We start from the raw sequence: 12,448 nt of genomic DNA, 5'->3' as shown, positions 1-12,448 counted from the left end.
AAGTGTGCATCTGGCCACAGCACCACACTTGGTCTGAATTACAGCATGAGCCAACTAATGGCAAGAAATTTAGGTTTACAAAAGGTTAATTATGTGCAAGAATAAAAGGGACCTGTAGAGTGGCATAATATAATCACACCTATGTGTGCCAACCACCCAGCACAGGCTGTGCCTCTAGCAGGCTGTGCCTCCAGTAGGCTGTGCCTCTCCCAGCTTACCTGTGTGCAGAATGCTATTGAAGGTTAGGCTGCAATTCTGGATGTCAAATGGAAAAGCGTATGTCTCTAAACTGCAGGCAGAGACCACCTGGATGGACTTGGAGTTCTTAACAGTCCCGGAGGAGTTCACATACACATAGGGAAGGTCAGGGAGTCTGTCAAGGTCCACGCTGTATGAAACACCAAAGGATTCATTGTTAGAGAGCTTTAGCCGATGCACAGAACTGGTTATGAGATGGTAGAGACTGCGACACCCAGGACTAACCCAGAAGCGCAAAGACAGGGTCACCTTTCCCCACGACGATTCACTCTAAGCAAAGATGAACTCAGCAATGACACCTCATAAATGAACTCACTTGCTACTGTTACAATACAAACACAACCCATGAGCAACCTCAAGCATTAGTAACCAAATCTGTATCTTAAGTGATGTCAACCTATGGTGGTACGTTTAACCTGAATACTCCCAACAATATGTTGGTCTTTAAGTTGAGAAACAAAAAATAGCAACAATGAGTGAATGGAAGCAGAAGCTATCCTGAATATCCTAAGCCGTCTAAACCCCACAGAAATATAGCCAATGTACTTACAATTCATTAATGATGATATCAGGGGCCCAGATGGCACTTAGAGGTAGGGAGATCTGGCTAATGTCATCAAACATGCTGGAGTTCCATGATAAAAACTCATCATCCCAAACCTGTTAGGAGTAGCCAGAAAGGAAACTTATCAAAAAGAGGCAATATCAAAGAACTGAAAAGAGATTTGGAGAAATAGCCCAACTGATCAGCCTGTTGGTACTGTCAGGATAGAGGACTTCCCATCCAACCCCAAAAGATGGTAGCCTCAACCAGGAAACATGGCCTACACATACCTGGATCCTAACTAATTAGGTTTGCTGCAGATCTAAGGAACTATAAACACAAAGATAATGTCCATTCCTCAGGGTAGTAATATGTTTCAAAGATCAAGGGCAGCATGCACAGAAGGAAGCAGTCCTTTACCTCAATGTACCAGACATTTGTCTTTAACTTTTGGTTCTGTGCATCCTGCAAAGCACAAAGAAAATACACACCAAACATTAGCATGTTAGCAAGTCAAAGCCCAACTCAACAATATGACAATTCCGAGGAAGGAAATCAAATGTAAATAAATAGTGCTGGTTTTAGAAACATTATCTTGACTCTTCAAGATGGGAATATTTTCAGTTCCCTGTTTATTACGTACACCTGTCACTGTGAGCTTTACTATATTATCTGTGACAAAATGGCACTTTGACTGCACTTGACATCTTGAATGATTTGTAATCTCTCTCCCACTCTAATTAGTTGCTCTGCCATTAATCAGACTAAAAAATGATATTTACTTGTGGCAAATTCTGGGCTAAAAGGATGAGACCCAGCTTTTATTTGTAATCAAGATATTATTCATGTCTTTCAATGCCTGTTATCTCAGCCACTATTGGCAGCCATTCCTCAGTTACCTTATGTTTGGATTTCCATTCTTATAAATAGACTAAATGAGCATATGTAAATGAGGTATATTTTGATGATATAAATAGATGTGATATCCCATGTCTGCAATGAGTCAGTGATTTTTTAATAGACCCCCAAAAAGAACAAACAAAATAAAACCTCCTTACTAATTTTTAAATCTAATCTAGTAAAGAACATTCTAAAACTACTATGTCTCTAAGGATTTAAAATTTTTATACCATATAAAAATTAACTTGAGATTAATCATAAATCTTAATTTAAGAGTGAAAATTTATTAAACCTTTAGAGAAAACACAGGAGTAAGTCTTTCATGACTCTGAATTAGGTAATGACTTCTTAGCTATGACACCACAAGAACAAGCAACAAAAGAAAAAAATAAATGAGACTTTATCAAAATTAAAAGCTTTTGCATTATAAAGGACATCATCAAGAAGTAAAAAGGCAGCTCACAGAATGGAAGAAAATATCTAGTAATAGCCTTGTATCTAGAATATGTAAATAACTCATAACTTAACAACAACAAAACAGACAACCCAAATTAAAGATAGACAAAGTGCCTAAGCAATCTTGAGAAAGAAAAATAAAGCTGGAGGCATCATGCTCCCTGATTTCAAACTATATTACAAAGCTATGGTAATTAAAACAATATGGTATTGGCATAAAAATAGACACATCTATCAATGGAACAGAATAGGGGGCCCAGAAATAAACCCACACATATATGATTAATGAATTTATAACGAAGGAGCCAGAAATATACTGTGGGGGGAAAATAGGCTCTTCAATAAATGGCATTGGGGAAATTGGACAGCCACATACAAAGGAATGAAACTGGGTCACTATCTTACCCCAGTCACAAAAATTAACTCAAATGGATTAAAGAATGTAAGACCCAAAATAATAAAACTCCTGGAAGAAAATATAAGTAGTAAGGTCCTTGAAATAGTTCTTAGCAATGATTTTTTAAATCTGACACCCAAAGCAAAAGCAACAAAAGCAAAAATAAACAAGTGGGACAGGACTACATAAAAATTAAAAGCTTTTACACAGCAAAGAAACCCATCAACAAACTGAAAAGGCAACCCACTGAATGAGAGAACATAATTGCTAAATATATATCTGATAAGGGTCATATATCCATATAGAGAACATTTATAACTCAATAACAAAAAATTATCTAATTAAAAATGGGCAGAGGATCTGCATAAACATTTTTTTTTCAAAGAAGATACACATAGGCACATGAAAAAATGATCAACATCATTAATCATCAGGTAAATGTAAATCAAAACCACAATGAAATATCACCTCACACCTGTTAGAATTGTTATTATCAAAAGACAAGATATAATAAGTGTTGACAAGGGTGTTTTGAAAAGGGAACCAACCCTTGTACACTGTTGGTGGGACTGCAGATTGATGCTACCACTATGCAAAACTGAATGGACTTTCCTCAAAAATTAAAAATCTAAATTACCATATGGTCCAGCAATTCCACTTCTGGGTATTTATTTAAAAAAAAAGTGAATACATTAATTAAAAAATATATGTGCACCCCATGTTTATTGCAGCATTTATTTACAAGACCCAATTTGTGAAAATAGCCTAAGTGCTAACCAATGGATGAATGGATAAAAAAAATGTGTCACATATATAATGGAATATTATCCCACCATAAAAGAGTAGAATGCCATTTGCAACAACATGGATGAACCTTGAGTGTATTATGCTAAGTTATAAATTAGAGAAAGACAAATACCATATGATGTCTCTCATATGTGGAACCTAAAAATAAAAAACAGCAACAACAAAATCCAAGTTTATAGGTAAAGAGAACAGATTGGTGGTTCTAAGAGGTAGAGAGTGGGAGGTATTTGGTTTTGGGGGTTTATTTTAGTTTTATTAAATTAAAATGTACAATATTTTAAAAAGAAAACAAAAGAACAACTTGTAAGTGCTTTGGCAAGCACTATAAGTCTTAGAGATTATAAGCAGCTACTTACAATACAACATTAGCTTTTCAAATGATAATCAAATTTGACCATAAACAATATAACAATTTGAAGAGAAAGCTTTGTAGTAAAAATAATCTGAAATTTTATATTTCATTAGAAATTTTCAATATTCAAAATAAAGCATACAAAAGAACACCTACAAAGGCTTTAAGGCTATGTGCTTTATGTAATATTTATTGACTTCATGGTTAAATATACAATTCCAATTGATTTCTTTTTAACTGTAAGGACAAAATTTAATTTCTCTATGAGAAAATATTTTACAGGAAAAAAATGACCAAAGGACTGAATAGACATTTCTCCAAAGAATATATGTAGTCATACGCTGATAATAACTGGGTAATTTCTGAGAAATGTGTCATTAGGTGGTTTTATCATAGTGCAAGCATCATAGAGTGCACTTACACAAATGTAAATGCTATAGCCTACTACACACCTAGGCTTATGATATAGGCTATTGATCCTAGACTACAGCCTGTCCAGCATGTTACTATACAAAATAACAAGGGAATAAATCAAGCACCAGAGGAAATGATGCAATCAAATGCAGTAACATGAGATGTATGTGGCTCTGCCAGTATAACACAGCACACTGTTTCACTGTAAATTTTTTTTATAAGTAGAAAGAGTATACTTTAAAATAACAATAAAAAATATATAGGCGTTCGGTGCTGAAATCAAAATTCTGCCAGTTGGGGGGTGGGCGGTGGGGGGTGGTTGGGAGGTCAGGGCTTCGGTGCTGAATTGCCCATATGGAAAATTCTGCCAGTTTTGGGGGGAGGGTGTTCGGTGCTGATATGAGAAATCAAAATTCTGCCAGGTGTGTGTGTGGGGGGGACTTGGACCAAGTCTCTTTGTGGAAGAATTGAGACTGACAGCATGCCGCCCCAGCCAACAGCCTTTTTTTTTCCATGAGGCAACCCTGATCGCATCTTCCTACTAATATAGCCAGGCCCATTCCAAACCAGAAAGTCAACTCCAGTGTAAAAAGACGATTAAAGCCTTTTAAAGGGGTTTACATACATTAAAAATTTTATATGCATTTTGCATTTCCTTTTCAGTGTTCACATGCTGATTCCGAACATATCAATTTGGCCGTTATATAGAGAGATATAACCGAACCCCATCAGGGACTGAGCTGGTCTGCTTAGAAAAGCCTGCAAGAGGTAAGCGTCCACATCGGGGGCAGAGACCTACTAATGAGAGTTCATACACTGTGTGTGTGTGTGTGTGTGTGTGTGTGTGTGTATATATATACACACACACACATATTAGTATTTTACTAATAGCAATTTGGAATCCCTAGGAAACAATGATGTCAAGAAAAAGAAAAATTGACTCCGACTGTAGGATATTCAAAGAACAGTGGACTTATGATTACTTTTTCACGCAGTACAAAGAAAAAGCTGTGTGTCTGATATGCCAGAATATAGTTGCTGTGTTCAAAGAATACAATTTGTGACGCCACTATCAAACTCAACATAAAGATAAATATGATTGTTTGGTCGGAGAAGGGAGAAAAGATAAAATATTAAAACTGAAACATACACTGACAACTCAGCAAAATACTTTTGTGAAGCAGAAGCAGCTAAATATTTCATCACTGCGGGCAAGTTTTCAAGTTGCCAAGCTAATAGCACGCAATGGCAGACCATTTGTGGAGGGAGAATTTGTTAAAGAATGCCTTCTTTCTGTTGCCAAAGAGATGTGTCCAGAGAAGGCCGATTTATTTAGTACAGTGAGTCTTTCAGGAGCTACAATGACACGAAGGATTGAAGAAATGGGAGACAATTTGCAGCACCATTTGCAAAACTCTGCAAAAAAACTTTGCTATTTTTCCTTGGCACTCAACGAAAGCAATGATGTTCGTGATTCTGCCCAACTTCTCATTTTTATGCGTGGGACAAATGAGTATTTTGAAGTCACAGAAGAGCTTGCTGCACTGCAAAGTATCAAAGGTACAACCACAGGAGTGGATATATATGAAAAGGTTTGCCAAACTGTGAATGGTTTGGAGCTGGACTGGGCTAAACTAGCCAGTGTGACAACTGATGATGCTCCTAGCATGGTGGGGTCTAAGAGAGGAGTAATTGCTCACATTAAACAAGAGATGGACAAACATAACCATCCTCATCCAATTGCCATACACTGCCTCATCCACCAACAAGCGCTGTGTTTTAAATCACTGAAGTGGGACTCTGTTATGAAAATTGTGGTATCTTGTGTTAATTTCATTAGAGTTCATGCACTAAACCACAGACAATTTCAGGAATTTCTGTCTGAGCTAAATGTTGCCCATGAGGATGTTCTGTACCACACAGAAGTCCGTTGGCTGAGTAGAGGGAGAGTTTTGAAATGTTTCTATGACTTACTTCCGCAGATTACAGCTTTTCTACTTTCAAAAAACAAAGAAGTACCAGAGCTCAATGATGCAGAATGGAAATGGCACCTTGCCTTTCTGACAGATTTAACAGAGCTACTCAACAGTTTCAATCTGCAACTTCAAGGAAAGGGGAAGCTCATCTGTGATATGGCATCGCATGTGAAAGCATTTGAAGTAAAATTAGGCCTTCTCATCAAACAAGTAAAGGAGGAAAACTTCAGCCATCTCCCAATAATTCAAAACCTGTCAGTGGACAAACCATTGGTTGCATTCCCAAAGAAAACATGTGTGGATTCACTGGAATTGTTGCAAAAGGAGTTTCAATTTAGAATCAAAGAGCTTCATCTCCATGAACAGGACATACAGCTTTTTCGTAACCCATTTTCTGTTGAGATTGAAAATGTCCTTACAATTTACCAAATGGAACTGGCTGAACTGCAGAATTGTGACTCTCTGAAAGACGCATTCAAGTCAAGTAGCCTTCTGAATTTCTATGCATCTCTCCCCTCTGAGACATATCCAAATATCAGGAACCATGCACTCAAAATGGTAACCATCTTTGGTAGCACTTATGTCTGTGAACAGACTTTTTCAAGAATGAAACATCTGAAATCTCCAACCAGATCAAGATAACTGATGCCCACTTGCATCACTTGTTACGACTAGCAGTGACAAATATGGAACCGGACATTGACCATCTCATTAGCCAAAAGCAGGCCCACAGTTCCCATTGAAATACTGGTAAGTGATCTGTTTATTTATAAATGTTCTTCATTTTATTTATATTGTATTTGTTACCTTTTTGCGAAATAAGATATGTGCAGTGTGGGTAGGAATTAGTAGTTCATATAGTCCGGCCCTCCAGCTCTCTGAGGGACCGTGATCTGGCCCCCACTTTAAAAAGTTTGAGGACCCCTGGGATAGAGCGTCGGCTTGGGGACTGAAGGGACCCGGGTTCGATTCCGGTCAAGGGCACCTACCTTGGTTGCGGGCACATCCCCAGTAGGGGGTGTGCAAGAGGCAGCTGACCGATGACTCTCTCTCATCGATGTTTCTAACTTGCTATCTCTCTCCCTTCCTCTCTGTACAAAATCAATTAAAATATATTTTAAAATGGTATTAATAAAGAAAAAGGAAAGCATTTTGAAGACATTTTCAGGGAAGTTATAAGTAAAAAGGCTGATACAAACTATTAATGAAATTGCCTTGAACTCATATTTTCCATGTATAATAGAACCAAAAAAAAAAAAAAAAAAAAAAGAGAGAGAGAGAGAGAAATAGAAAATTCAAGATGTTAAATAAAATGCGTAAAACATGTCCCTTGATGATTTAGGTTCAGAGCTGAAGAGTTATTCAGGTAACCTTTGTATTTGTGAAATACTTAGTAAAATATCAAATTTTAATGAAATAATAGAGTTTGGGGGGCTGATGGCAGAAAGCAAATAACTCAATTTTCCTCGTAGAACAGGATATATTAAACAAATTTCCTCCTAGAACAGGATATATTAAACAAATTGTCCAGTCAATTATTCAACAACATCAAAAGTGTACAGATTTTGTACACAGGTCAAGACCACTACTCTCTTCAGTCTACGTTTGGTGGGGTGTAGAGAGATACCATTGCTGTTTAGTCCATGCAGGTGGCGTCCCTGGAATTGTGCAGTACACAGGCTATACAGACACACACAGGAGGCATCGTTTGGAAGAGAAACAATGAACTTTTTAGATTAAAGCTCCCTCTTTTTTGCAATCAAGACAGCAGGTTGCTAATAAATAAGCATTTTTAGGCACCTTGAGAAAGAAGAAATGATTGTGAGCAAATATGGAGTGGCCCTGTTTTAGGGGCTTGACAAGGACTGGTCTGAGCAAACTTACTGTACAGAATTTTTTTGACTTCCAAATGGATACTTGGAAAAGGCGGTTTTAAAGTAGTATACAAAGGGGGGGGGGGGTGGCTGAATTCATGAGGTTTTTCACAAGGAGCAGCTTGGAGGAGAAACAGAGGGGACTCCCGCCCAGCCAAGATCAGCAAGGCAGGGGGGCCTTGGAATTAAAAATGAAAGGCCCTGTGTTGAGAGCTCAAGGTTGAGTGACTCCACTTCCTTCCAGTCTTACCAGCTGAGAGACCCTGAAATTAGCCATATCTCACCCAGGAAAGCACAAAAGCCTCTAGGCTTTGTTGCAATCAACAAGGGTTCCCCACTAACAGGGAGAAAAACAAGTCCAAGTGCAGTTCATTTTACTGGGAAATACAGCTGTTAACTACTCTTTTACCACAAACACAGTGTACATTTAGGACATGCCTTCAGCAGTTTGTCACTGCCATGCCAAGTCAGGAATCTCGTTGACTCAGTGATGCAGCTGGGAGAAGGTCTCTGTGTTTCAATGTCTATTTTCACTTTGTTTTTATTTTTGGTTGATTCTTATGAAGTACCATATTGAAGCCTTAGCTCATTTTTCTCTTCTTACCCATTGCTTTGTCATATCATATGTAAAACTAGAGTCCAGAATTTCTTTTCTAACATCTTATGGGGTGGGGTGTGGGAGGATTCGTCATTCAGCCCTAAAGAACACAATGTCAAAAAGGAGTCTGAGGCTGAAACTGAAATCTTTTTTGTCGAAGGAAATAAGTTTCTCAATGCCAGCTGGTGAACATAATTGGTTCTCTAGTGGCATTATTCACAGCTTTCCCCTCTGTGTGTGTGTCTCTCTCTTTCTCTTTAGATAACTTCCATCTTGCTTGTTAAAAGCAGAGGATATTTCAGAGAATTGGAATTCATTAGTCTTCCTAACAGAGGGAGTCTATTTAGATCTAAATTGGTGGTTAGCAAATATATAGATAATTCCCGCACATTCTTATTTATCTTTCCCAGTCCTGAAGACTATAGAAACAGATGCCTCGGCGTCTGGCCGGGAGGCTCTACCCAGTGTACTGGAATACAAAGGTATCTGTGATTCTGATTGACAAAATTCTACAGAAACAAATGGAAACTTTTCACTGTTGAGTAGATTATCTCTATAATCAGATTTCCCTAAGGTACTCATAATACCCAGAAATTCTAAGATAAGACTATAGTCATTCAGAGAAACAGAACGAGAGGCAGAACATTATAATGAAAGCGAGGTGTTGTGATGAAAGCTGGGCTGGAAGCTCTTTCTCCAAACTAAAGTTGCCAGCAGTTCAGCCGCCAGCAGGTGCATCCAACAAGTTATCTGTTCACGTTGGGAGTGTCCTTGTCTAAGCAGGATCTGTGAGTGATCTGATCAAGTTCTTCAAACTTGGCCTTGCCTCTGGAATGAACTTTAGGTTTAGCCCAACTGAACGTCATAAAGTCATTTGCAAAACATCCTATATAATAAAAGGGTAACATGCAAATCGACCAAAAGACGGAGCAACCAATCACTATGACGCACACTGTCCACCAGGGAGCAGATGCTCAACACAGGAACTGCCCCTGGTGGTCAGTGCACTTCCACAAAAGGGGGGGGGGGCGAGGGGGTTATAGAGGAGGCGGTGCACGGGGGGGGGGGGGGGGGGGAGGCGCACAGAAGGGCACCACTCAGCCAGAAGCCGGGCTTGCCAGTGGGCTCACGACTGGCAAGCGCACCTGCAGGAACCCTGTACTGCGGAGAGGGCACAGGTCGGGCTGAGGGACCCCCCACCAGTGTACAAATGTTGTGCACCGGGCCTCAAGTATTAGTCATAAAAGCAATCCTAGAATTTGTATTTATATGTTGTAATTAATTAGTTTGTTAGGCAAACTTCTATCCACTATCTTTGAAGTGAGATATATTGTACTGCCCAGCAGGTGTGGCTCAGTGGTTGAGCATCAACCTATGAACATGGAGGTCAGTAATTCCTTCTCATCATTGATGTTTCTATCTCTCTCCCTAGCCCTTCCTCTCTGAAATCAATAAAAATATATTTAAATTTTTAAAAAGGTATAGTGTTGTATAATGGGGGAAATATGAGTAAGAAAGTCCTTCCCTCAAGTAGCTTATTAATAAATTAGGGTATGGGACATTGTAACAACTATATGCATTGAGAAATATAGGGACTTCAGTGGATTTAAAGAAAAGAGACACTGCTGTCTGCTTGGATAACTGAGGGGAAATTACACTAGGAGCTAAGATTTGAAGGACTATACTCTTTTGCAGTTGGAGAATGAAAAGGAAGACATTTCATGGAGAAAATAGCAGAATGAATGGCATACAAACAGGAAACAACAAGGGGTTCAGTTGCAATGTAGCCTTGAGCACATGTAGATGATAAAGTTAAGATAGGGATAAAAATAGAGGAATGGGCCGAAACCGGTTTGGCTCAATGGATAGAGTGTCAGCTTGGGGACTGAAAGGTCCTGGGTTCGATTCCGGTCAAGGGCATGTACCTTGGTTGCGGGCATATCCCCAGTAGAGGATGTGCAAGAGGCAGCTGACCGATGACTCTCTCTCATCGATGTTTCTAACTCTCTATCTCTCTCCCTTCCTCTCTGTATAAAATCAATAAAATATATTTTTAAAAAAATAGAGGAATGGGAGCCCTACTTGGTTTAGCCCAGTGGATAGAGCATCGACCTGTGGACTGAAGGGTCCCAAGTTTGATTGCAGTCAAGGGCACAGGCCCAGGTGGCAGGCTCGATCCCCAATGGGGATTGACTGCAGGAGGCAGTCAATCAATGATTCCCTCTCATCATTGATGTTTCTATTTCTCTCTCCCTCTTTCTTCTTCTCTGAAATCAATAAAAATATTTTTTAAAATTTAGAAATGGGATATAAGGGAAGTTTGCCATGTAAAATAATACGATATGTCTAACATATTCTAGTAAAAATTAATATATTCTACAACAGTGGAGAAAAATATGATTGAAAAAATAATGGTGTACTCCTTAGCTGCCATAAGGTATCTAATTTCATTTTTCTTATTAAGGTAGGAAGAAAGAGATAAAGTTTTCAATTTGATAAAAGTTGTTCTAAGATAAAATTCTATATAATAAAAGGCTAATATGCAAATCAACCAAACAGCAGAGTGACAGGTTGCTATTACACACACTGACCACCAGAGGGCAGACACTCAATGCAGGAGCTGCCCCCTGGTTGTCAGTGTACTCCCACAGGGGGAGCGCCGCTCTGCCCAAAGCCAGGCTGATGGCTGGAGAGCACAGCAGTGGTGGCAGGAGCCTCTCCCACCTCTGCACAGTGCTAAGGACCCCTCTGGGTTCCGGACTGCGAGACGATGCAGGCTGGGCTGAGGAACCCCCCACCCCAGCGCACGAATTTCGTGCATTGGGCCTCTAGTCCTATCTAATAATAGAGTAATATGCAGATTGACCATCACTCCAACACACAAGATGGCTGCCCCCATGTTGTCAAAGATCCTACCCCCATGTGTACACAAAATGGCCACCACAAGATGGGCAGCAGGAGAGGGCAGTTTGAAGGGACCAGGCCTGCAAGGGAGGGCAGTTGTGGGCCATCAGGCAAGCAGGGGAGGGCAGTTGGGGGTGATCAACCCTGCAGGGGAGGACAGTTAGGAGTGACCAGGTTGGCAGAGGAGGGAAGTTCGGGCAATCAGGCTGGCAGGGGAGCAGTTAGACATCAATCAGGCTGGCATGGGAGTGGTTAGGGGGTGACCAAGCTGGCAGGCAGAAGAGGTTAGGGGCAATCAGGAAAGCAGGCAGGCAAGCAGTTTGGAGCCAGCAATCCTGGATTGTGAGAGGGATGTCCCAGATTGGAGAGGGTGCAGGCTGGGTTGAGGGACACACCTCTCCCCCCGCCCCCGCCATGCACAAATTTTGTGCACCAGGCCTCTAGTATTTATATAAAAACCATACTCCTTTTCTATAGTTACCTCCCAAAAGCCTCTAGTTTGAGCAATTTTACTCTATGTGAATCAACTTAGAAAGTAGGAGGAAGAGGGCCTTAGAAAGTGGTCTTAATCCCCTACTCAAGGCTGGTTATTCCTCTGCCCTGAGATTTCACATCACATGGTTCATATTATGTGACTATTAAAATCATGCTTTTGTTCATTGTACAGTGTCTGATAATAACCCACTGACAACTACGTAGTAAGGACTAATATTTCTCAAGTATGTAAGGATACATCCAATAATGCCCTAGGAAATTGTTCACAAAATTCTAGTTCATTATCCAATTAGGAAAGAGAATTAAAGAAGTTTTCTGTTGGAGTTTGTGTAACAGGAGGCATTTTGGAGTAGAGGTGGTATTTCCTGGTATTTAATTAAACAACATTTTCTAGGATCTTATATCTAGTACTTTTACTAGTGTGAGTGAGAAAAAGTGAAATTGGTTTCTAAAAGGAGGATTTTTTTTTGTAT

General features: G+C 39.6%; 1 protein-coding gene across 1 annotated transcript in view; it reads right to left on the bottom strand.

Moving 5' to 3' along the window:
* Positions 1-12,448, bottom strand: part of HTR3B (5-hydroxytryptamine receptor 3B) — a 44,002-nt gene that overhangs the window by 12,887 nt on the left and 18,667 nt on the right. The window contains exons 5-7 of the mRNA XM_045578152.1: positions 1,223-1,267; positions 809-918; positions 219-388 (exon numbers count right to left, since the gene is read on the bottom strand). Coding sequence (XP_045434108.1) covers positions 219-388; positions 809-918; positions 1,223-1,267 — 325 coding nt within the window. The remainder of the gene's footprint in view (positions 1-218; positions 389-808; positions 919-1,222; positions 1,268-12,448) is intronic.

The sequence above is a fragment of the Pipistrellus kuhlii genome, unplaced genomic scaffold (assembly GCF_014108245.1).
Source record: "Pipistrellus kuhlii isolate mPipKuh1 unplaced genomic scaffold, mPipKuh1.p scaffold_m20_p_9, whole genome shotgun sequence".
Lineage (NCBI taxonomy): Eukaryota > Metazoa > Chordata > Mammalia > Chiroptera > Vespertilionidae > Pipistrellus > Pipistrellus kuhlii.
This window is presented reverse-complemented; position numbering and strand designations above follow the sequence as displayed.